Source organism: Semicossyphus pulcher, unplaced genomic scaffold (assembly GCF_022749685.1).
Source record: "Semicossyphus pulcher isolate SPU_LCO1_2020_fin unplaced genomic scaffold, fSemPul1.0.p SCAF_3, whole genome shotgun sequence".
NCBI lineage: Eukaryota > Metazoa > Chordata > Actinopteri > Labriformes > Labridae > Semicossyphus > Semicossyphus pulcher.
In genome coordinates this window covers 21,267,085-21,291,707 of record NW_027211704.1, presented here as the reverse complement: position 1 = coordinate 21,291,707, position 24,623 = coordinate 21,267,085, and the positions used below count along the sequence as shown (strand labels likewise).

At 45.4% G+C, this 24,623-nt stretch overlaps 1 protein-coding gene across 1 annotated transcript in view; it reads right to left on the bottom strand.

Annotated features, from left to right (window-relative positions):
• plxna1b (plexin A1b) overlaps positions 1–24,623 on the bottom strand; it is a 185,279-nt gene that overhangs the window by 126,710 nt on the left and 33,946 nt on the right. The window contains exons 2-3 of the mRNA XM_069678988.1: positions 22,557–24,009; positions 7,046–7,228 (exon numbers count right to left, since the gene is read on the bottom strand). Coding sequence (XP_069535089.1) covers positions 7,046–7,228; positions 22,557–23,738 — 1,365 coding nt within the window. The 5' untranslated portion in view covers positions 23,739–24,009. The remainder of the gene's footprint in view (positions 1–7,045; positions 7,229–22,556; positions 24,010–24,623) is intronic.

The window sequence follows — 24,623 nt, the reverse complement described above, 5'->3', positions numbered from 1 at the left end:
CTGTGGTTGTGTGCCTTGCCAGGAGTGAGTGTGCACATGGAGGCTTGGCACTGCGCCATACACCAGGTGTGCTGTTGGCTGTATCAGTTGGCACGGACAGAGCTTTGCCAGGACTCTAAATCCCCTTCTCTACCAACAACTTCCCTCTTTACATGCACAAATATAGCTCCATGTCAACAGTGATGACAATTTACTGCAAATCTGACCAACACCATCCTCATTTCATGGCTTTAAAACCCGACTACAAAGAAAATAATTACCTTAAGCTAATAAGAAATAGCTTAAATCTTATCTTATAATGTCATTATGTCTAAAAATGAGAGTCAAACTGATAGAAAAACTAAAATAGCAAAAGGCGTGTAACTTAGCACACATATATGATATAAAAAGCAGGGCTGCTTTGATGTTCTACCCCGAGATGTCTAATGGAGATGACCTAGAAACAGGCTGGCCTAGTCCTCACTTGGATCATGTGAGCATCCCAGCTTGCATCCAGACTTCTTCTAATCTTCCCTTAAAAATGGATTCTAGCATGGTACATTTATTATTCATCTGCCTCGCTCTTTCTTTTCCTTCTGCCTCCCTCTCTCCCTCGGCTTTCTCTCCCTCTCTCATCCACTCCTCACTTTGCCTCATTAACCCGGGTAGTAGTGAATTAGAACGGCAACGCAGAGGTAGTGAATGAGCGCCATGCGGCGCAGTCACACGCTGTTGGGTTCGGCGAAAGTGCATTAGCGCAGAGATTAGCGAGGACTGAACTGTTGTCATTGATAGCATTAGCTAACACGGGAGCTAACTGTAACTTATCCTGTGCTTGGGAAGTGATTACCTGGGAACATTTTAGAAAGGCATGAGTTGAATACGGTTAAATAGCCACTTGATTTAAAGGGGGGGTATTATAATAATTGCAAGCTTCATATTTCACTCTGTGATACATGTGGAGTAGCTTAGCATAATTTACAGTTACTCTCACACTGGTGCTCTGTGAAGGCCCTCATACAGCCTCTGCCTGAAAAGACTCCGTCAGCTCTGTCCCTACAAGCCTACTTTTTTCTGATTGGCCAGCTCTCTGAAGCCTTTCATGATGTCACAAAGTGCAGCGTGAAGAAACTGTGTGAAACCCGGCGTTCACAGCAGCCTGCAGACTGAGCTGAGAAGCCTGGTGATTACTCCAACATTCTTTTACCTACAGATTTGAAACTTCACCCACGTTTAGTCTGGACATCCAACATTGTAACATCATATATATGTCTTAAAATGTGAAACAGCATAATACCCCCTCTTTAAAAATAAATATTTGTTACAATTAGCGCCGAGGGCAATCAACTTGTAGCTGTGTCACTAAATGTCGCCAGTGCTTGGAAGTAGGGTAGTTGGAGACGCTGGTTTAATGAGACTGTGTGGGTAGATTCAGTAGTGTGTGTGTGTGTAGGCGGTGGGATGGCATTAAATCTTTTAGGAAGACCCCTCATTAGTGTCTTCACTCACAACCTAAGTGCTATAACCTATTTTCCAAGATTGTGAATATATGTGTGTGTGCGTGTGTTGAGCTCTTTTACAAGCAAACTTCTGACATGTATGCACATTTTGATATCTATACCCTGCATGTGTGCGCTCTGCCCTTCTCTTTAATGAGAGAAAATGATTAGAGAAAAAATAGCGATCGCTACATCTCATCTTAATGTGCACACACACAACGCTCAACTATTATCAGGGAGAGGAATCTTTGATCACAGACGGAGACAGAAAGACAGAGCGGAAAGAGAATATGTGAGCAGCAGATGAAACGGAGAAAATGAGAGGGAAAGGAGGCGCGGAGAGGCAGTGTGAAAAGGCCACGGATGATTCCGGTTACTAATTCATAACTGAGGTTTTACAGTGGCTACAATTACGGACATTGTTTAAGCTTATAATGTCCAACAACCTAAATGACTCACACCCATGAAGGCAGAGGTGGCAGCATCCGAGGCCTCAAGTCACACATGCGTCTTACATTCACCGTGCGAAATTCTGCACCCTCCAAGTCTGGAGTGTGCGTATAAATATGTGCATCTGTGCGAGTGTGCGTCCGCAGGGAGATGCTGTGTGCTTTGTTGGGTTGAGTGTAGCCACACAAGAGGACATGCCAACAGATGGGAGAAAGATAATTGATATCCGCATACTTCAGGAGGACGCCTGCATGCAAACGCACAAAGAGGCCTGAGAAATATGCAGCGTTTCCACAGGCACGCTCGCTCCACCTGTTTTAGGGCTTCAGACGCACGGGCTAGGATAACACAGGGGCGAGAAACCATACGTCATACGTCGTTTGATGGGGTTGATTTCATGGTAGGCTGCTTGCTAAAAGAGGGTTCTTGTCGGGAGATAGATAGACTGTACATGCCTGGCTTGAGCTGCATGTAAGTGTAAAAGGCGGTTTAAAAGCCGGAGAGTGAGGAGAGAGAGCTGCAGAAAACGACACATTTTGCTGTTAATTTGGCGACATCCTGATAAGATTAGATGACTGATGGCGCTCTGGGAAAGAGCTAAATTAAGTGGAAAAGCTCAGCGTTAAATGTAAAGCCGAAATCATCTGTTTTGTCTTTATTGCTCAGTCTGAACTTCTATTCCCTCGACCGTATCTGATCCCTTTCATTATTCGCTACATCTCCATTTCCCTCTGTCTCTTTCTCATCCGCCCTGAGCTTGTGCTTGTGCGTGTGTGACCGAAAGCAGTTGTGTGAACTAATGACCGAGGGCGACCGAACGCCTGCACAAAGCCGGCCTCTGTGGCGCTGCCCGGGCCAAACAACTCGTGGCTCGGCCAAATGACGACATAAAAACACACAAATACACACACACGCACAGAAATAGTCACTATGTCAAATTTTCTGATTAGGATTTTTTGTTTTGAATCATATGGCGCAGAAACACAAGATTTAACGCACAAACATTTCCTCCATCATCTCTCCTTCCTCCTGACTGGATCTACTATTCAACTGTGCGCTCTGTGTTTCCACACTGTGTTTATTTGTCGCTCTTTGGGTGGAGGTCTCCTCTGTAAAAGGCAGGGAGGTGGACGCGGACATTTAAATGCAAACCACAGGCACGCAGGCCACACACACAAACACACACGCAAACACGGGGGCGTTTGACAGGGCAGCATTATGCACCAGTAGAATAACAATCATCAGTCAATTAGGCTGTGACATGGTCTCTTGATGGTGACACCGGCAGCCCCAGTGGAATACATCAATGACTTTACACAGCAATATACACATACAATAGACTAACTGTCACTTGTTTTTAACCCTGAGAAAGCCACGTGGTCAGTGCAGACACTATAAAAACTGACTGGTTGGAAAATGATATCAAATATCATACAGTTGGTGTAAAGCTCAACCTGTAAATAAACATAGTAGATATATGCAAACCTGTGTGGTTAAGAGGCCGACTGAGTGTTAAAGCCTTTACGTATCAAACCCAATCGGGCACATGATGTTTAGATTGTAGCTGCTGTGCTGATGCCGTCATCCTCTCGTCCTTTACGAGGTTTGTGTTCAAGGACACCTCAACAGAACTGATGCTAATGACTTTAAGGAAACACTTTGGCTAACACAGAAGTGAATCATGTTAGCTTTAGGTTATGAGACGTTCACACTGACCTATAGGCACTCTTCTGCCCTCATATTTAAAGGACCAGTTTGCCGATTTTCAACCTCAGTCCTATCATGTTATTATGGGGAGCTAATGCCATTATGGTAGGATGCAATTTCGCTCTGTGCCTTTGGAGGACGCTATCCGCTTCTCCAACGGGCCCTGGAAAACCTCTGGAGCTTGCTAAACTACACTTCCTCAATCTAGGACGCCCGCCTCCGATGTCGTGTCTCGTTCAAAATCGTCAGGTTTGAAATGTAGACTGCAGACCTGAAGATGGTTTAGACGATCACCCGGTATATTCTCGTCGTATTTCGGATTCTGTACCGCTCTGAGCCGTTGCCTGCAGCGAATTAAAAAAATATTGTTCTCCAGCTTTGACTGACAGTTGCGTTTTTCTAGGGGTATGTTATCTTTTGGTTATGAGATGTTCACACTGACCTATAGGCACTCTGCTGCCCTCAGATTTAAGAATCTTCGGTGCAGATGAAGTTATTTTTAACTCATATTTTAACCATCTTACTTTTCAAACTTTTTTCCTTTATTTTGAACTGGCCTTCAAAGCTCACGTCCCCCCCTGCTCCTGTTAAAAGCCCCGTGTTTGCCTCATTGATGCCCCGATCTGATGAATAGGCATTAAGCGGCAACTCCCCACCGCGCCCACCTGAGCCTGGCACGGCCACAGTGGGCAAACACCAGGCACCGGGGGCTCCAGCCACCTGGCCACATACACACAGCAGATGGCTTGAATAGGCTCCCGGTGGAGGGCGCAGCTGAGGAATCCTCACGCGCAAATGTGTGTGTAGTATCAAAAACAAGCACTTTTAATAGGTATTGGATTATCGACCGGGATCCTCTCTTTTGTCCTCGGGACACCTATTGAGTTTGAGCGTGTGCAGGCAAGTGTGTGAGGGTCATGGTGGGTGCCCTTTTATTGTCGATGCTCAACAGCGCCTTAAAGTGCACAAGAGGCCGAGAGAATCGCCCGAATCACCAAATCAGTTATATCTGAAAGTCCATCTGCTGTTAGGGTGTGTTTCTTTCAAACAGGAAGAGTTGGAGAACAGAAAACAGACACGCACAGGGACGAGGCCAAGCAGACACATGCACTGAAACAGTCAAAAGGAATGAAGGCTTTAAATCCTAAATATGAAGCGCAGCCGTCGGCCGATCCGACGCTGTGTCCTTGACCGCAGCGGTGTCCAGATGACCGCTGGAATTAGTTAATCACACCAGTGGACATCACCTCTGTTCATGACTCCCCGCTCTCCACCTCCTCTTCTTGCTTTTCTCTCTATCTTCTTCATCTCGTTATCTATCTATCTCCCTTCCTGTCCCTGTATCTCTCCTATCTGTGTCCCACCAAACCAGGATTCATTAGCAAAAGCTTCCCTTGTGCGTGCATGTGTGTGTGTTTGTGTGTGTGTGTGTCCGACGGAGCACAGAGGGACTTCATTAGTGCATTAAACATGTTGTTTGTGCCACCGTCTTGCTGCTCTGGACAACCTTGAGCAATAAAGTGGGTTAAAAATAGATTCTGAGTGAAGATAACACAAGATTTTAAAACTCCAGAAGTTCAGCCATCCCTTCGGCATCCTCATGCAGGGCCCTCCACAGACAGGGCATCACGGCCTGCATGCACCTCTGAAAAACTGTGAGAATATGAAATGACATTGCTGCAGGAGCACATCCTGATGACTGAAACATCTTATTTAACTGGTAAACTCTGAGTAGAAGAGGATGTGTGCCAAATCAGAGAGGAGGATTGGCTATCAGATGCTATTAATTCTCTTGCTCTTTTTCCATCCGTCTCTTTATTACTTTGCCTTTACTGTCAAATTTTCAGTGTGTTTTTCCCTCATAGCAGGATTCAAACTGGCACGGCTGTGAGTCCCTGTGTGCACGTTCGTGCGCCTGAATGTCAGCTTTTAGATATTGTTCTTTTTATGCAAATTGAATTTTTTCCAAGACCAGAATTATTGTTTTTTTGGGGGGATTTTTGTGTCTGAAACAGAAGGCAGCCAAAAAAACTGCAGGCTTTTTGGCTCCGTTATCACACACACACACACACACAGGACAGACACACACATACAAAGGACACATCTCAACAACCTACTGTAGCACTGCTTCCCCAGGTGACGCAGTCCACGCGCAGGAGACATGTGACGACAGCTACATAAATAAAGGGACTTCTGCCGAGCTAAGTGAGCGGGTGTCACTTTGACAAATGCACAGCCCTGAATCTTAGTCAACATTGTATTGTTTGTTGTCTCTCGCTCCTTCATAAACACAAACACACACGCGCGCACACAAATCCATGCCGTCACAAGCGCACACATTATTATGCGCACTGTGAGTGACAAACACACAAACGCGGCGTGCATACACAAACACGCATTTAAAGCGCACAAACACACAGGCTGATTATACATTCATAATATTGAATGGATGACAGGTCTTGAGCAGTGCGGAGAGAAACGGGGTGAATTCTAATGAGCTACCGTTTACCCCGAGAGCTCTGTCCTCTATAGACTGGATACACACACACACACACACACACACACACACACACACACACACACACACACACACACACACACACACACAAAGACATGCAACATGGTCACAAATACACAGGCTGCACACAAGCATATTACAGATTTATGGCATATTGGAACAGTGTGCTTCAAACACAATCATAAAGGCAGTTACGCACAAATCAGCCTCGTCCAACACGAATTCAAGAGGAAATTAATTCCTAAAATTGCCCTTCAAAATAAAAGCCAAAGCAGGCACTTCCACTGAAAGTCAGACTCCAACAGAAGGCAGAAAGTTCACTTCTCCATCCATCCATCACCTCTGTCCTCTCCTCTATCCACCCACCTGAATTATTCCACACTACGCTTGACCAGAACAGAAAAGCCATTCGACAGTCAAAGCTGTTGGATTGATTGAAGGCGAGCTCTTAAAATTAGAGGCGAGGAGCTACGTGGTGTTGGGACACAGCAGTAACAGTTTTATGTCTGACGTGACTACCATGACAATCGATGAGGGGAGCAGCCGCGGACTCGCTTTAAATTGCTTGTTAAACGAACAGGTTGTAAAGAGGCACTTGAAAGTCCTGTTGGAAGCGGGCACTAGTGAGAAAAATGTAGCTAATCTGAGTGTAAAAAGTGCAAAGAGCTCTGTTTAGAGCACGACAATTAAGCTGCAAGCTTCAAAAAGCTCGCTGAAAAGTTGCTTGAAAAGATGCTCGCCATTCAAGCATCAAAAAGTCCAATCCCTTTCTCTACACGTCCCTCAAATGCAAGCACCAAAAAGCCTCAAAATCCTCTAAAACAGACACATCTGACATTTCATTAACTTTTTATGGAATAGCAAAAACACACATATATAAAAAAATTCCTACCTTCTTCAGTTTTCCGTTCCGTGTGCCGACAAAAGCCACAGTGTTTCCGCGATAGTCGTACGCGGCCACCGAGGTCATGCCATCGTCTTTGTCGATGAAGAGCGGGGTCCCCTCGATGGTGCTGGTTCCCCCGAGAGGCTGGTTAAAGTCCTGGCCGCAGAAGTTATCGTCTATCTGCAGCGGCTGGAAGACAGAAGCAAAGACAATGATCAGACATGAAGTTTGAAACATTGGGAAATTGTTCAAAATACTGTTCCTGTTCTGCATTCATTCTGTAGATTAGTAAGGAAATAACACAAATGTATGTAGAGAAGGCCCTTTTTGTGGGATTGCAATGGGCATTGGGTATTTGGATGTTTACACTTAAAGGAGCGATTCACCCCTGGAAAAAGCCACAGTCAGTCAAAGCTGGTGTTCTCTGTAATCGATAGAAACAACAATATTTGAAATTGGCGCCATAGCTGTGGAGAAAAGTTGTACAAGCTTGCGGTTTTTCTACATGCCTAGTGAAATTCCGAGTGAAATACGACCACTTCGCTGCAGGCAATGGCTCAGAGCGGTACAGAATCCGAAATAAGACGACAATATTCCTGTTGGATTGTCTCAAAACATCTTCAGGTCTGCAGTCTACATGTCAAACTTGACGATTTTGAACGAGACATGACATCGGAGGCAGGCTTCCTAGATTGAGAAAGTGTAGTTTAGCGGGCTCATGTATTACATAGTCTGGCGGTGGTTTTCCAGGGCCCATTTTTCCCCTACCATAGTGGCATTAGCTCCCCATAATAGCATGAAAGGCCTGAGGATGAAAATCGGCGAACTGGCCCTTTAAGTCTGGTGTTTGGTATAATAAACACCAAGTTTTATTTACATTTTTTAGTGTATTTTGTATGAGGCATATATTTTCCAATTAAGCACACAACCTTCTTCATGAGTTTGAAGGATAGAGAGAAGAAACACTAGCAGAGAGCTGGGAATGAAACACAAAGGTCAAAGGTCAGATGAACCCCAAGACACCAGCACTTGAGTTCCTCAGCGCTTATTTAAACAGCAGCAGAGCCGTCTTTAGGTCCACTTGTTGCTTGTTTCCGCGTCACAGTGGGAGTGCAGACGGGGCTGTAGGTGAGTCATCTTATTTCAACACTTTAATTTGATTATCCAACAAGTTAAGCAGCCAATTCAAACATGAGCCTTTCATGAACACAGCCGTTCATGAACACAGCCCTCTTTCTCCCCAACTGAATCCCACCATGAAGAAAAAGCTTCAGCACATTGTGAAGTGTTCAGTCACGGCGGTGACATGTCGGTCAGGCTGGAGGACCATGTGACAATATGTGGAGCATTCCTGTGTCATGAGGGGGCCCGTCGCCCTGGGCTGCCTGCTGACCCATATGATGCCTGTGTGATTAACACACACACACAAACACATTCTGAGAGTGTATAAATGGCAGCGTAATCCACAGTCTTATCACTACATCATCTGATTGATCCAAACAGGAGAAAAGATAACACACCCCCTCCCTCCCTCTGTCTGTCTCCCTCCCTCTCCCTCTCTCTCTCTCTCTGCCCTGATCTGCCTAAATTGCCTGCGGCTCGGCACATGTCAATAATCTGTTTTTTTGTACTTTCCCTCTCGTTTTCCCCGTCTCCTTCCAGCGGCTACAGTAACCGAGCAAACATCAATATCCCCTCCCTGTCCTTCTCTACCTCCGTCCATCCATCGCTCCTCGCCTAATCGCTCTGCATCTCCCTCTTTAGCCGTCCCTTCTCGGCAAGTGTCCATCTGCCTCCATCCCTAAATCAGTCTTCCTCTGCCCCCTCTCACACCTCTTTGGACCATGCGTGTGTGTGTGTATGTGTGTGTGTGTGTGTGTGTGTCAATGTGTGTGTAAGGTGGGGTAGCGGGCTATCAGCTGGAGTCAACAAAGAGCTTCTGCATCTTGTTCTATATTTGTTCCGCTCCAGGGTAAAGTCACATGGTAAAAGAAAAGAAGACATTTTAATTGAGCATCTATATGTGTGTGTGTGTGTGTGTGTGTGTGTGTGTGTGTAAGCGGGACGGAAACACACACAGCCATTACCTGAAACAACTTTCTTTTGTGACCGCTAATGGCTAGGGGGCCATTTCTTTCCTCCGAACAAAGGCGACTGACAGACAGCACACACCGGCAAACACACATGTGAGGACTTGTAAGCCCGTGCACGACAAACACACACACACGCACATACACAAAAGACGCACATTCAACCAAAGCAGCCGGTTTATTGTCTGAGCGTACAAACGGATTTGGCTACAAGCTACAAAACAATTCCCATCGTCTTCATATGACACACAACTAGGGGCAACAATTCTAAACAATATAGTCATGGGATAGAGATCCATCAATCTGGATTAGAGTCACTCACACACACACACACACACACACACACACACACACACTAACACACAAAAGCAAGCCCATGACATCAGAGCCTGAGGGAAAACAGTTAAAAGGGTTAATCCATCTTCTACAGAGGAGCATAATAGTGAGAAATACTGTATACAGTATCCCCGAGAGGCCATAAGGGTTAACACACACCACTACACACAATGCACAAACAAGCACACACACCGAGCCTATATAGGTCCCACTGGGGCACTAGAGGGTAAAGGTGCTATAGCATTCCTGCAGGTCTGCAGGGTTTAAACAGCACGGATCAGCATGGAATAACAGGCGTTTCCCATGAGGTTGGAAACATTTTAATGGAGGCTGCATTCTGATGCGGGCGCTGCAATTTGAGGCACTAAAAGATTCCCACGTGAGCCGGAGCTGATATTCAGTATGGAAAGAATATTCCTCTCTGTGGTCTCTGCAGGGTTACTGGCTGGAGACCGCCGTAAACGTCCCGCAGCATTTTCTTCCTTTCAAAGACGCAAAAAGTCCGCCGGGGACGAGAGAGTTAAGCCAGCCACCTTCCTGTGACTTTGGAAGGAGGCTCTTAAATGCAGAAGAGGAGGTTTCTTGTTTTGATTTTCTGCAGATTTCTCTGCTCTCCAAATAGCCCCTTACAAAAACAGGAAGTATAAGTGCAAGTTAAACTTAAAACACAAGCTTAAACTCTCTGTAAGCAAGGGACAAGGTGTTGGAAGTGTTTGGTTTCTGTCTGACCATTTGTGTTTGAGCAGGTTCTGGTTGTTTGCAGGAAATCCGTCCTTGAGGAGGGCGAGAACGGTGGAAAACATTTGCTGAAATGCAACCCCAGAACCCAGCAGCTATTGTCTGACGATGATTTAGCTTTTTATGTATCTCTGTAATCAGATATCTGCATCTGAATATGGGTAACAATCCGGTCGTGGGTGTCATCTCTTTGTACCAACTCCTCGGTGTAAAGACATGCGAGAAGGAGAAAGCTGTTTTTGCTTAGAAATGAATAAAACTTGTCATTTAATACAAAAATTCTTGCTGATTATGCAAACGTATTAAGTACCGAATTGGTCTAAATATAAGACAGATACACAAATGCATCTGAAAAAGTGGGGTTGTCTTATATTCAGGGGCTAGACTTTTAAAGGCCAATAGTTCACAACAGTAGACAGCGCCACTTATCTGTAAAGCGCGTGACCCCTCATGACTGAGGACAGCCGTCACTCACAACTACAGAGCCAAGGGGATGAAAGATGGAGAGACACTGTGATCATCTGGAACAAAATAGCTTTAAATTAGGCCAAGTTAACCAACAACTGGTCAAAAAACCTGCTAACACCCGGCTGTATTGCTTTATGGGAAAGGTTACAATCAGACCCGGGTCAAAAGACTCTGCAGTAGACCCGGGTAATTACTGCCTCAGCTCTGATCGGCATTGATGCGAACACAATCCCCAGGTCGACACGCTACACACATAACATCGCTCTAAATTTGTCGGTGGCGAGTTTGATACACAGACTGAATGAGTAATAGATACAATAAAGACGTAAGCACTGTAACATCTTCACTGTTTCCGGCGCGTTTGTGACGTCAGACAGTGACGCAGCAGAAAAGAGAGAGCACACTCCACTGGCAATGGGAACAGAGACCATCAACATTTATTAGCGGGTCCTTCCGTCTGAAAAACCCACATCAATGTAATGTCTGAAGATGGTGAGCCCAGAAAGATCATGGACTGCTGTAGCGCTGCGTAGCGCCATGGCTATCCGCGGAGCTCCATGCTATGTCCTCCTGCGCTCTCAGCCCAGCCTGGTTAAGTTCTTCGGAGTCCCCCAGGACAGGGCAGGCCCTCCATGGTGAGGGTGTGAGTGTGGAAAACGGAACGAAGGTAACGTCATCTCCAGCTGTTTAAAGGCTGCTCTATAAATAGACCTCACTTTTATTCACTACTGAATTTAAATGTGATTAATAAGATTTTGAAAAACGTGATTTTATTTAAAAGGTCTTTAGAAATTACTTTAGAATGAAAATGTGGCGGGGGGGTCGTCTTATAATCAGGGTGGTCTTATAATCAGAGCAATACGGTAATTGACAGACCATATAAGCTGCCATAAACCCTGACTGAAAGGGTTAATATACAGAGAGTGATGCATTATACCTGTGGTGTGTATACCAGACATGTGAGCTGTCAAGTGATATTCAAGGTCACGGAGAAATATGTGACCAAGATACTGCTGATACTATAGACGAGGATTGCACACAAAGACAAACACACACACGCATACAGACACTCCAGAAACAGCTGAAGTCACGTGTGTTGCTCACAAACAGCCATAACTGTGGAGCTTTCCCCCGGGTGGAGCTGCTTCACCCACTTCACACTGATGATCATTCATATGGCACCAAACACGCGTGTACACACAACTCAGCCCACAATAACACTGACTGATTGCAGATGTTTGAGGCCGGCCCGCACCGACTGGAGGAAACGGCTGAATAATCATTCCCCTGTGATCGCTATTGCTTCAACGTATTACGCCAAGAAAATATGTGTGGGCGCACGTTACGCCGACCTCAAGTGGAATTTGTCAATAGTGACCTCCATTCAGTAAAACGTGTGGAAACAGCAGAACACAATATGGGCTTATGTACAGGAACATACATGGTGTTGTTGAGTGAATGTACCGCTGTGAGTTATGGCTGTTAAGGAGGAAGGAAAACATGGACGGCAACACAACAACACTCTGTGAGTTAACAGGACGGGAGCTGTGTTTCTGCTTAAAACCTGTTTGTACAGAGAAATCTGCACAACAAATATGTTGTTGTATGACAGGAGGAGGGAGGGGACAAAAGAGAGAGGGAAAGAAGTGGCGGGTATAAATGCTGACAGCGAGGTTTCAAGACAAGCCTTCAATTCATCTGTGTGTCTGTGTGTGTGTTAGTCGAGCATGTGCATATGTTTGTGAGGACGAGACAAAAAAAGATGGAGCTCTTCTTGCTAGTCATTAGCTGTCTCCTCGTCGAACCAAGTCGTGCGCACGAAATGACCTGCTGCGGTGGTGAGAGGGTCAGTGTGTGTGTTGTTTCCATGTGCATGAGCATGTGCTGTCTGCGTGTGTGTGAACAGGAGAGGAAGAAGAGGACAGTAGGAAAAGGCAAATTATCTGGCATCAACCATAAGAGCTGTTTCTCTGCAGCCGTCCACCTTGTTTTCATATCAGATGAGACGCACACACACACACACACACTACTAGCCAGTATGCTGGCAGTTGCAGGTGCCTTCTACCTGCAATGAGTCTATGTGCTTGTGTGTGCATGTGGCTGGCTCCAAGCAGAGTGAGGGATTCTGGGAGAGGGGCAGCTCATAAATTACCCAGAAATCTCAGCGGGGGGCCTTGAACTCATGGAGACACCGCCTGGGTTTTATTTCAAGAAGAATAAACACGAGACGTGCTGCAGAGGTTGTGTGCGAGTGCGTGTCAGTGCGAGCATGCATGGAAGCATCCCCGTGCTTGTTTATAAAGCAGAAGAGCAACATTCCGATAGCATCTGATGGTTTCCATGGTAACAAAGTGAAAGTTTGCATGTTTGTGTATAGGTGTTTGTGAGGTGAAAGTCAACTGATATCACCGCCAAACCAGATTAAAGGTACCTTTCTTACACACACACACACACACACACACACACACACACACACACACACACACACACACACACACACACACACACACACACACACACACACACACACACACACACACACACACACACACAACCTACTGACCTCAACTCAGGTCAGAGTGCATTACAGGCTTCATAATGCACAGTACAGCACTGACACCAAGAATAAACAGCCGGTAATGGAAGTCTTGTCCATTCAGCTCACACAACGAAAAGCATTTCCTGTTTTAGTTAAAGGAATTATCCAACACATGACATTAGTTCAGCCATGACTCATCCAGTCACCAAACACACAATGGGTCTGACTTTTATTCAAGTAGTGAACTATTATTTTAAACAATGAGAAGCTTCGAAAGCCTGTTTCATATTTTTCTATAAAGTTGTCCATTATTTGATTTTAGTCCACGCCAATAAACACAACATTTGCCAGGGCTGAGCCTCCATGTGGAGAACACTGTGCACAACATGCAATTAAAATGTGGTATACGAGGTAAAAATAGGCCGCACACAGACACACTCACACACCTTTAAACACCCTCTGTGTTTATGAAAAGACAGAGTCTCATAAGGCTGAACACGGACGTCAGCTGTGACGCTGCTGCCTCCTTGGAGATATGTTCCATGGAGTGTGTTCGCTGGTTGTGTCTCAAAGGTGCTGGACAAAAAGCACGACGCACTGCCAACATCTTGAGGGAAAAGTGTTTTTGTTATGTTGAAGCATTTATAGAAGCTAATGATTCAAAACTTAAGACAAGATGTGATTGAGGAAATAAGGACATTTTTCAAACTATTTACATTAAATGAATTGTTTCCTTCTGAGATGTTTTTTAGGAATGTGTCATTGGCTCCTAACTGATCAATAATTCAGAAAAAGAGATGACTGCAATGATTCCATATTCATGGGTTGCAGGGTAGTAATTTCGATGTTGAGTGCACTCCAGGCAGACAGAGAAACCTCAAGCAGTTGGCACCTGTTCAGAGAGCTGCTTCCAGAAGCTGTCACCACATGTTTAGACCCAGATCTGACTGAATGGGAGAGACAGTGGAGGAATAATGTAAAGTGTATGGCGTATGTAGAGGAGGAAACACGCCTGTGAATGCACACAAAGGAGCATACAGTCTTTTGAAAATAAACCTATGCTAATGCGAGCTCAAAGGCAGACAAGAGGAGCGCTATAGTGCGGGGAAACGTGGGTGGAGGAAGTGAGTGGGTAACACACCTTCTCCCGCCATTATAAACCGCTCAACAGGTGCACTGAAGCACACTGCTTCACCTCTGACTGCCTCAGGACCAGCAGCGAAAGAGGAGCGCCATAAGATGTGAAGGTTTTCAACAGCAAAAGATATATTGAACCTCTTTTATTTCTATTTCTATTAGGAAAATAATGCAGTAAATTTTGCAACCCAATCACACAGCAGCTATCCTGCTATCCACACCCAGCCTGACATCACCTAAGGGTAATTATTGACTCCTGCAGGTGCTGACTGTTCTTTTGTCATCTGCCGGATTCTAGTGTGGGACACTGATGACCTCATGTTGGCGGCATGTGATGAGTGCAGGGAGGAGGAGTTTGGCGTATGTATACTATGCCCCTAACTCGTGGTATAGATCCACCATTAAGCACTGCATTCATACCTTTGAAAACAGGAGGAGCATCATCATGCATCACGTAGCTCATGTGTAGGCTAACCGCTAACATATTGTGACCTTTCATTCATTGATCAATTTGAATTTATAAGTATCAGATTGCAGTGCTTCTGCTTTATCCTCTGATTCTGAATCGCATGTTTAAATTACATGGCTGCACCACCCTGACTGTCACATGCACCGCCGTGGGATGTCATTCAAAATGTGATTTGCCAAGTAAGGATTGTGACCTTTGACACCATAGAAGCAGTTTTACTACTTCAAGAAATTTGAGTGCTTCCTATAGCTCAGTCAAAAACATGTGAGGTGACATATTAAGGAGTTATAAAGTCAATATAGTGAATCAAGTTTTTAAATTTGTGAATAAAACTTGCTATTAAATAGATTTAATAAATAAAAACATACACTTAACTGTTTCTATTTATATCTGGTTATAAATGGATATTCAGGAATTTGTCTATGTTTTAATAAAGACTGCATTTAAAAATTCTTTCAAGACAAAAGCCTGCTTTAAAAAACCTGGAACACAACTGGGAGCACTGGGAATCATCTTATTGTAATGTGTCTATAAAACCAGTGTGTTGTTGTAAAGCAGATTTAGCTCTTTAATAAGAAACTTTAGGCAAACAAACAAAGAGTCTATTAGCATGCGCGGTACACACACAAACCCGGCTCCACATTTTCTGATTACTCTTGATAATGATGTATGCAACACAACACCCACACACAGTACAGATCAATACATAATTACACTGACAATTAGTATCATTAGAGTGGTGCGAGGGATGGGGATTTGTTGAGCTAAACACTCCTCGGAGAGAGAGAGAGAAAGGTCAGGAATAAAGAGAGGGAGAATTAAGCAGCTCACACAGCGTCTGCATGGGGTCTTCTCCAAAAGGTTTCCTATTGTCCTGTAATAATGGGATGAGAGCCACACTCGAGCACGGAGTGGGTGTGACATTGTTAGCTCAAACACACACACACGCACACACACATAATCAAATGTCAAACCTGTAAACAAATTAACAAATTCCCATTTTTAAAATCAAATCACTGAATATTAACTGAAACATGACCCATTAGTAGCAATAACGTTTAAGTCAACCTGCCCAATCGGTGTCTCTTAGCTTGACTCATTTAGACTGTCAATTAACTCTACTCGTCAACGCTGGCTCAATTAATCAGGTCTAATTACTTAAACGCATTTGCAGGCACATCCTTTTAGATTAGGTCTGCAGAAATACGACTGTGTTTCACAAAGAGCAGAAGTGAGTCACGTACATTAGACAATATTGGCCAAGTCCATTTAGTGCACACAGCAACTAAAGTCTTATGACTGCAGTGCAGCAACGAGCACCATCAGTGACAAATCTAAATAACCAATAGTTTCAATATCGATGTCAGGCCATCCATCAAACCCCACCTTTGGCACTGATGGTGGTGCGACAGCTGGTCTATGCAGCATCAAAATATGAATACTTGAGATCAACTCCTTTATTTCACAAAGGCCAATACTCTGATTGATTGATGCTTTGGCTTGTGACAAAGTTCAAAGCCTCCTCATCCATCTTGCGATCGAGAGAAAGCAGATCGACATTTTGAATGGTCTTTGGTCAAGACAAGACGAGACAAGAGTCTTTTTATTCCTTACATCACAATTAGTCATTTAAGACTTTGTATGTAACAATTCTCTGTGCTTAAAGCTCCTGTTATGAAACGGACTGAAATGAATACAGATGCATCTATATGACCTACAAAAGCAAGCAAGACCAATAGCGACAGGATTGATTATTTCTTTGTAGATATTTTCAGTGCCTGTGACTGCTGCCACGGGGTAGGTGCCGGACGAGGAGATTGACAGCATGTGGGCGAAACAGCCTTTGTTTACATCTTTCAGAGCAAAGATTCTCGATTAGTGATGTTTAAATCATAAAAGAAAGAAGATTTTTCACCAGAAAACACAACTTACACATGTACAGGACAAGATCAGCAAAGAGAAAATAGGTCTGAAATCTCCTCACACATCACAGGAGCTTTAACCTATATTTCTATACTTGTAGATGGTTACTTGCAGCAAACTTATTTGCAGTGAGTAAGGCAAAGGCTAGCAGGTTTAAAAGCTTCACAGCAGCTCTGTTTAGAGAAACTAGTGCCTATCTGAGAGCTTGCTTCAATGTTGAGTATCATTCATGCGGAAAAACTTGGTCAGGATTTGAATGCCCGGTCATCATTGTCTGGATAAACCAAATATGTGATGACAAATGCAGCTCTGACCAACAGCAAAGCGCTACGGGCATACTTAAAATACATCATCCTGTAGCTGATAATCATTCGTTTATGTCGCTATCTGCTTTTTCAACCAAAAGTACCAGGAACTTTGATTGAGTCCTTCTCTTTAAGGAAGTAAATGGTTCCTGTGGCCCATTGTTGTCTGCGTTTCCACAGAGGCCTAAAGTCCCGGGAGGATTATACAAACCAGACCAATGACGTATGGAGAAGCAATGAAAGTAACTGTGCAGTAGGTCCAGTCCAGTAGGTGGCGGTAAGATGAAGATGAAGACCATACAACAAAGATGACGCCATAAAGCACGATTTGATTGTGCTTTACTGCACTGAGAACAGCTGACTGATAATGATGATAACAGTGAGCTTGCAGCAGCAGTCTTTTAAACATGGCGGGTGAAATAAAACGGTGTAAGTACTCGACCAATCAGAGACGATCAGCACTGCAGGCCCCGCCCTGAAAGTTCCTGGACCACTGGGAAGTACTACCCGCTGAGCAGGGACTTTTCAGGGGGTAAATCAATTACCCTCGAACTACATTTAGACCTCAAGTTCCTCAAAAGGTTCCTAGTACCTGGGGAAGGTTCCTGTAGTCAAAAAGCACGTCAAGTATTTTAATGGTGCACAATGACAGCTGTAGTAAAGCTCTGCTATTGAGGAAGGAGTGTGCGTCCAGAGCAGAATGATTTCTAGTGGGAATTGATCACAAGTATGTCGGCCATGATGACCAAAAAAGTGCCGTGAGCATGCCCCAAACAAACCCTGGAAATTGAGAACTTCTCTACCAAGGACTGACGTGTAGGGAGCCATTCAGGAGAACATTCACAAGCTAATATGACCAAACTGCCCTGGTGTTAAATATCACCACTTTATAGGTGCGTTCATATAACCTTTGAAGGTTACTAGTTGAATGTGTTGCTTGCTATGGAGAGAAAAAAAACTGTAATCACCTTTTAATGTGACGTATTTAGTGAGTAAGAAAATATATTCAGCAAAGTGACCCCTGAGCAAAGTAGCACACACACCAAAGGAGTTTTGTTGTGTTCCTGAGACCTTGTTAATACAGCACCTACTCCCAGATATACACTCCCTGTCAGATGAGCACACACACACACACAGCTACACACACGCATAGAGAGCTGACATGACAGAGAGGCGTGCTGCTGAAGAGGACAGTGCGGTGGCCAGGTGACGGACACGATATTATTTGTGTCGCAGCCAGCGTTCAATCACCCTCTCCTCTCCTCCCTCTATCGCTCTCCCCTCTCGCTGTCATCCGCCCTTTTCTCCCGCTGTTCTTGGCAGTGGCGGCGAAAAGATTTCTGGGGCTATCACTCTTCCTCTCGCCTCCCTCTTCTCTGCGTCGGTGAATCACTGCCTGTCCTCTGAGCACACCCTGGCTGTAAAAGGCTTGCCGCTCTCTCCTTCTCTCCCTGCATGCCATTTTTCCTCTCTTCCTCTGTTTATCCCTCTCTCTCTCTCTCTCTCTCTTCCATTAAAATCACCACTCTTGTGTTTATGGTTATGCGGAGGCCTGAAGCTCATAGTTTTTATCTGCATGGATTGGAATTGGAATAGCCTAAATCTCAAGAAACATAAAAAATGTTGGGGAAACTTTCTTGAGAGGCTCTGACGTTAGCCTGCGTGACTGCAGCACAAAACATGGCTCCACATCAAACTCTGCATGACTGATGTTGTTTGGCGTTTTCACGGTGCTACAGTAGAAGAACATATCTGCATTCCTCATCTAGTCTGCAGCTTGCTGATTGGGGCTCCTGATTCCAAACGGCAACATCAGTTAAAGTATATATGCATGCCAACATGCATCGAGCAGTGCGGACAGGTAACACTTTCCCCTCCTTCCTCTGCTTCCCTCCAAGCCTCCTTGGCTCGCTCTTCTATTCTCACACTCACTCCGTCTCCCTCATCTCCTGAACACCATCCTTCAAATTCCTCTACTCTCTCCTGTACGTTTCTTTGGCGTCTGACTCTTCCTCTCCCTCCGACTCCCTCGTGTTCTCTCTCTTTCTCCGCTCGCCCACGCCCTTCTTCTCTCTGGTTCTTGCTGCCTCTTGTTCCCCCCCCCCCCCTACTCCCATTCCCAACACATTCTCCTTTTCACACCTGTTTTTTTAATTCATCTCCATCTCACAATCCCGTAACTTAGCACCTCTCTCTCCCTCGCTCTCTCTATACCTCTCTTCTCTCTCTTTCTCTCTTTCCTCTGTGTGGAAATGGTTTGTATTGATCCACTCACAAAGCGGGGAGAAGGTCAGGGGTTCACTAATAAAGCTCAGGGACAAAACAGAGACACACAAACTAACACGTGTGCGCCTGCACACACACACACACAAAGCAGACAAATATAGCCAGGTAACAGGGCTGAGGTGATGAACGTTATGTATCAGAAATGCTTCTAATGTGCTCAAACATTTGTGTTTGCAGACAAACAGGCCGCAGCGCACTGTGCCCGTAAACATGTCATCCTAAAGATGGCCAGAGGCGAAGAAATCACCGTCCAGCACTAACATGAGCTCCTCACAGAGAGCTGACGGAGCGCCTGGCCATCCATCATGGCTGTGTGGCTAACAGCTGTCCAGGCCTCCCTCACCTCCACCCCTCCACCCGCCCTCTCTACAGCTATGTGGCAGGGTCAACCTAAACGCAGTTGCCCGCCCACCCCACGTTACACGGCTTTTCCCACACTGCTCGGTCACATGAGGAAGGCTGGAATGGCCGGGAAAATCTGGGTGTGGTTCAGCATCAAACACCAGTAGCTTAAACACAGAGCTGGGGAGTGGGAGATTGCTGGTTCATATACCAGGCTCAGTGGGAGAAATGGGGAAAAGATGGAGTATTTTTTTTCCCCTCTTTAAATCAAACATCTTCTCTCTGTTATTTGACTTGTGAGATCTGATCCAGCCTGCTCTGTGTCTCTCTGTGTCTCTCTGTGTTTGTTGTGTTTAGTTATGTTGCGCAGCACCGGCTCCCACGCTGAAAAACGATATCAGGCATTCATCCGAGGTCACATACGAGGTCCCTCGGACCACTGACTGAGGTTAAGGTCAGTGGTGGGCAGCTGACATCAGGTCACTGCTTAGGGGCAGAGTGGCAGGCGTCATTAACCTGACGACGACCCCTCCAGCCTCGCTGCTGTCACGGGGTCAGCCAATGAGCTTATCTCTGAGGCTATTACATCATCGGTGATGACAGCTTACATGGGGCGGTTTTGAGACGATGTTTAAATGGTGCTAGTTATGAGTGAATGCAAATGTAGGCTTAAATCACAGAATGGGGGGAGGGGGTTGAAGCATAGGAGTTTTTTAATAGCAAGAAATACTCAATAATGAAATGACTAATTGCTGCATTTCATTTACCGTAAACAATTTAGTGTATAAAACGCACTTTTAAAACATTTTTTCATCTAAAAAGGTGGGCCGTGTCCTATATACCTGTGCGACCAATATTCCAGTATATAATGCTGAGAGAGGTTCTTTATTGTGTTACAGTATTTTACCCTGACGACGGCAATAATCTAGCTAAAGCTTCGTCACGGACATGTGCTGACATGTGCGGCCGCCTTCCGCACAACAATCAACGTCACCGTAGGCCGAGCTCAACTACTGCAGGCAAACTCGACATGGCGAAAACAGATGGCAGGCTATAGTTAGTGTGCGTTTTGAGTGTTTTTTAAATTACAAGAAATTGAAAAAACTTGTATACGCATTTTTATTAATAAATAGCTCCACCTTTTTCCCTCTGGGATACCCACAGAAACAGACTGCGTCTTATATTCCGGCGCGACTTATATTCCCGTTTGTACGGTAGGTGTGCCAGTTGAAGCGCTCTTATGTTGTGCGAGCCGGCTCAACAGTATGACTTGGAACATTTCAATAAAAGTCAACTCTAAAGTTATTGGTCACACCTTTGTTTTCCCTGCTAACACCAGCTACATCACTACAGGCTTCCTTTGCATGGCTGAAATGCGAACCAGGATGTCTAGTTTTCTTATCAAAAGCAAACACTGCACGGCGGTTTATATACCTTTGAAGTTGGACAGACCTTCTATTGAGAGTTATCATGACGGCAATAATTCTCCTCTTGCTAAATGCTGATGAGGTCAGCGGTGTGTCAGCACAGTGCAGTTATCTACCTGCCATGTACACTTGCACATACTAGTATCTGACCAGCCAGTGGGTGATGCTCTGTAGCGCATAAACATCACACTCATTCTTTGTACCAACCTGCGGTTCTGTAGCACAGAACTCTGCACCAAGAGCTCCCACTGCACCAGTGCAAAGGTCTAATTGAAATAAATGAGATAGCCTGCGTTTTTACCTCAGAGCTATTGTCAGAGTGATTGGCCCTAACAAAGAAAAGCAAAAGAAAGAGTGAAGACAACCGATGAAAAGAAAAGATACTACATCTACAGAAGGTGGCAATAGACAGGAACAAAGGAAGGTGAAAGAGGACTTGGCAGGGTCTTACACTGCCACACAAAACACACCTGTGCACTCAAGCTAATAAAGAGCTACACAGAGAAAAAGGGCTGCTCTTACCCGTAATACCAAAGCATTTTTATGCAACACAGGGTAAATGGCTTTTTTGTGTATGTAGAAACGAAGACACCTGCCGCTGAAAATGGTGTGCACTGACATTTAAAGAAAAGGCTTTTAAAAAGCTCCTTTAATTAAGCCATCTTAAGAAAGAGCGAGACGGAGCGGATGGATGGGTGACTTTAAAGAGCAGGCAGGATGGAGGATGGGGTCGCCGAGACAGGTGGTCATTTAAGAGTGAGGCTCGCTACACACTAATAGATGGAACAAAAATATAAGAGGATTCAGGCGGATGCCGCCTGAGGAGCATGAGTGAGGGAGGGGGAAGAGAAGAGAATGAAGAGTGAAGGTCAGAGAGGAGGTATATATGTTCACTATTTAGAGAACTAAACTGTGTGTGTGTTGCCTTAAGAACTCCAGTGTGAGTGCATGTGTCTGTTTGAGATGCGTCCTCTTTAACGCATGCAGGGCCATGCACCGTGGATCAGTTAGTAAAAACCAAGTCTAGCTCAAGCCATCCCCCAGGATCTCACGCTGCAGTGCACCGAACCACGCTGTGTGTACGTGTGTGAGAGGGCTACTCCTGAGTGACATTTCACAAATCCAGGGGACCGGGCTAATGATGTCCCCCGTCTGACTAACTCAAAGCAGAAAGAGGTCGTAGGGGGAGGGAATAACGGCAGCAAGAAGTGAATGAGAAAGCGGCATGAGGAAGAAACGGTGAATATTGTTAATCACTGCAGGCCTATGGTGGTCGTTATGATTGAACGTAGCTTGGACTAATGGCTAATGCTGTCTGGATCAATGTCGCAATTATCGGAACATAATGTTGCACCTTCACTGATAAGTAGACGGTTTCATTTGAAGGAAAAAGGCAACACAGAAAGTAGGCACTCAACTTAAAACTCAAGAAGCACTAAGAATAGATTGGAGCTTACCGAGTTGATGCAGGCGAGCTCCTTGTTAAGCAGCCAGGGTAAGGACAGTTTCCCATCTCCTTTGTAGCAGGACTGAATTCTCTCTTTGATCTTCTCTTTTATCCTCCTCAGGGTGAACAGGCACAACGCTGACTCTTTGGGTGGTTTGGCCCGATTCTTCTGACCCTGAGAGAAGACTGTGAAGAGGATGTCTTCATTCTCAGAGATCCCCAAAGAGTTGGCCAGCTGCCGGCCCGGCCGAGCCAAGAAGGCGTCCTGCACCAGGCGGTACTCCACCCCGTCTTTGGTGCAGCCGATGGGGAACTCGACGTAGGAGTAAAACTTTGGGTCGTCCACGCAGAGGCGGACAATTTTGGAAGTGAAGAACTGCTCTCCGCTGGCGTCAGGTGAGGTCAGTTGGGTATCCAGCTGCATTGTTAGATAATAGACAAACTGCTCGCTGCTGAAGCTGTACACGTAATAGATGTCGAACGCGGGGAACTTGGACAAAGTGTCCGAGGGGATCTTCAGCTGAGAGGAGACAAACTCATCCTGGTAGACAAAGCTGAACATGTCGGCATTTTCTTCATTCTCCATCAGCTTGCGGCTGGACAAGGTAGGGAAGTATTCAGACTTTCCATCAATGGGCGTTCCAATAAAAAGCTTGCTGGTCGGACTGTGCGGGGAGCTTATGATGACTCCGGACATGGTGCCCGACTCTGCCACACTGGAGAGGTAGTGCTCCTTGCGGTGGTGCGGCTCGCCAAGCTTAAAGAGGTCATCCAGACGTAGGAACTGGCAAATCCCCTGTGAGGTGCTGCCACATGCAATGAGGCGGTTCTGTGCATAGTCTATGAGAAGAAGCTTGTTCACATTGGGGGTCTGAGCCAGGTCATGAGGGCATGACTGGACACTTGGTGGAGGGTAGCACTTCTCATTGTCCACCACTGGGCCGGTCATGTGGCTGCGCAGTTTGGTCAGGTTGCTAGACAGCTTGAAAATCCAGTTGACAGCTCCCACATAGACTTCTCCAGTTTTGTTGTGGATGGCCAGATGTGTAAGCCCCCACTCAGCAGGGGCAAATCTTTTGAAGGGTGGGGGTTGGCCTCCAGAGAAGGATGAGCCCATGATCAGCAAGAGCCCCAAGAGGAGAAAGGAGCTCCCCTGGCTTGGGGAAGCTGCTGACTGAGCTAGGGGACACATTTCTGGGCTGTCTGGAGGCGAGGCTTAGGGGGGTTGGGGGAGGAGGAAGAGAGGAGGAGAAGGACGAGGAGTACAAGCTCTGGTACCAAGTCCACAATCAGGATTTTTCTTTTGTTTCGGCTCTTCCTTCAAAGAATAAGGAAAGACAGTTTGAGGGAGAGAGAGGGGGATGAAGGGAGGGAAAACAAAACTCCTATTGATCCGCTGTCCCGGTCTTTGCGTTGCAAGCCGTCATCAGGAACATCATCCGCAGAGGCACAAGGTGGGAGCCCTGCAAGACAGAAAGAACACATGGTGAGTGTCCAAGTAACATCTCCTATTGATTATGCATCAAACAGGCAGAGAGGCTCACACACTGCACAGCAAAAACGAGAAAAAAAAGATCAGGCTGACATTTGCCCCAGAGATAAATAAATTATATCAAATCAAGTCTGGAAGGCAAATGCGTGTCGGCATTTAATTACGAGTGAAGATAGCCGGGGAGGCATGGGCCGATTATTAAAGGCTCTGAACGCATAATGCGAGTGTTGCTGGAATGAGTTATGGACTCACAACATAGAACTCTTTAATATTTCATAACTTTCAACTTTACCATGGTGGCTTTGGAGGAGGCGTGGGTTTGAAAAATTGCCAGTGGGCACAGTTACATTGACAGCAAGCAATTTATAGCCAGGTCCGCTCGAAGGCTTTCCTGTCATGGTTTCAACAGTCAAGAACGCACACTCAAGTAACCCCTTATTGTAATTACGCCTGCAGTTTTAGCAACTGTATCCAGGCACCGGGCTCTGAAGCAAGTCACCTAACAAACTCTGCCTTCCCTCAGGGAGCTGTGATTACAATATATTACGTACATATCAGGACAAATATAACTTAAGCACCTCTGAC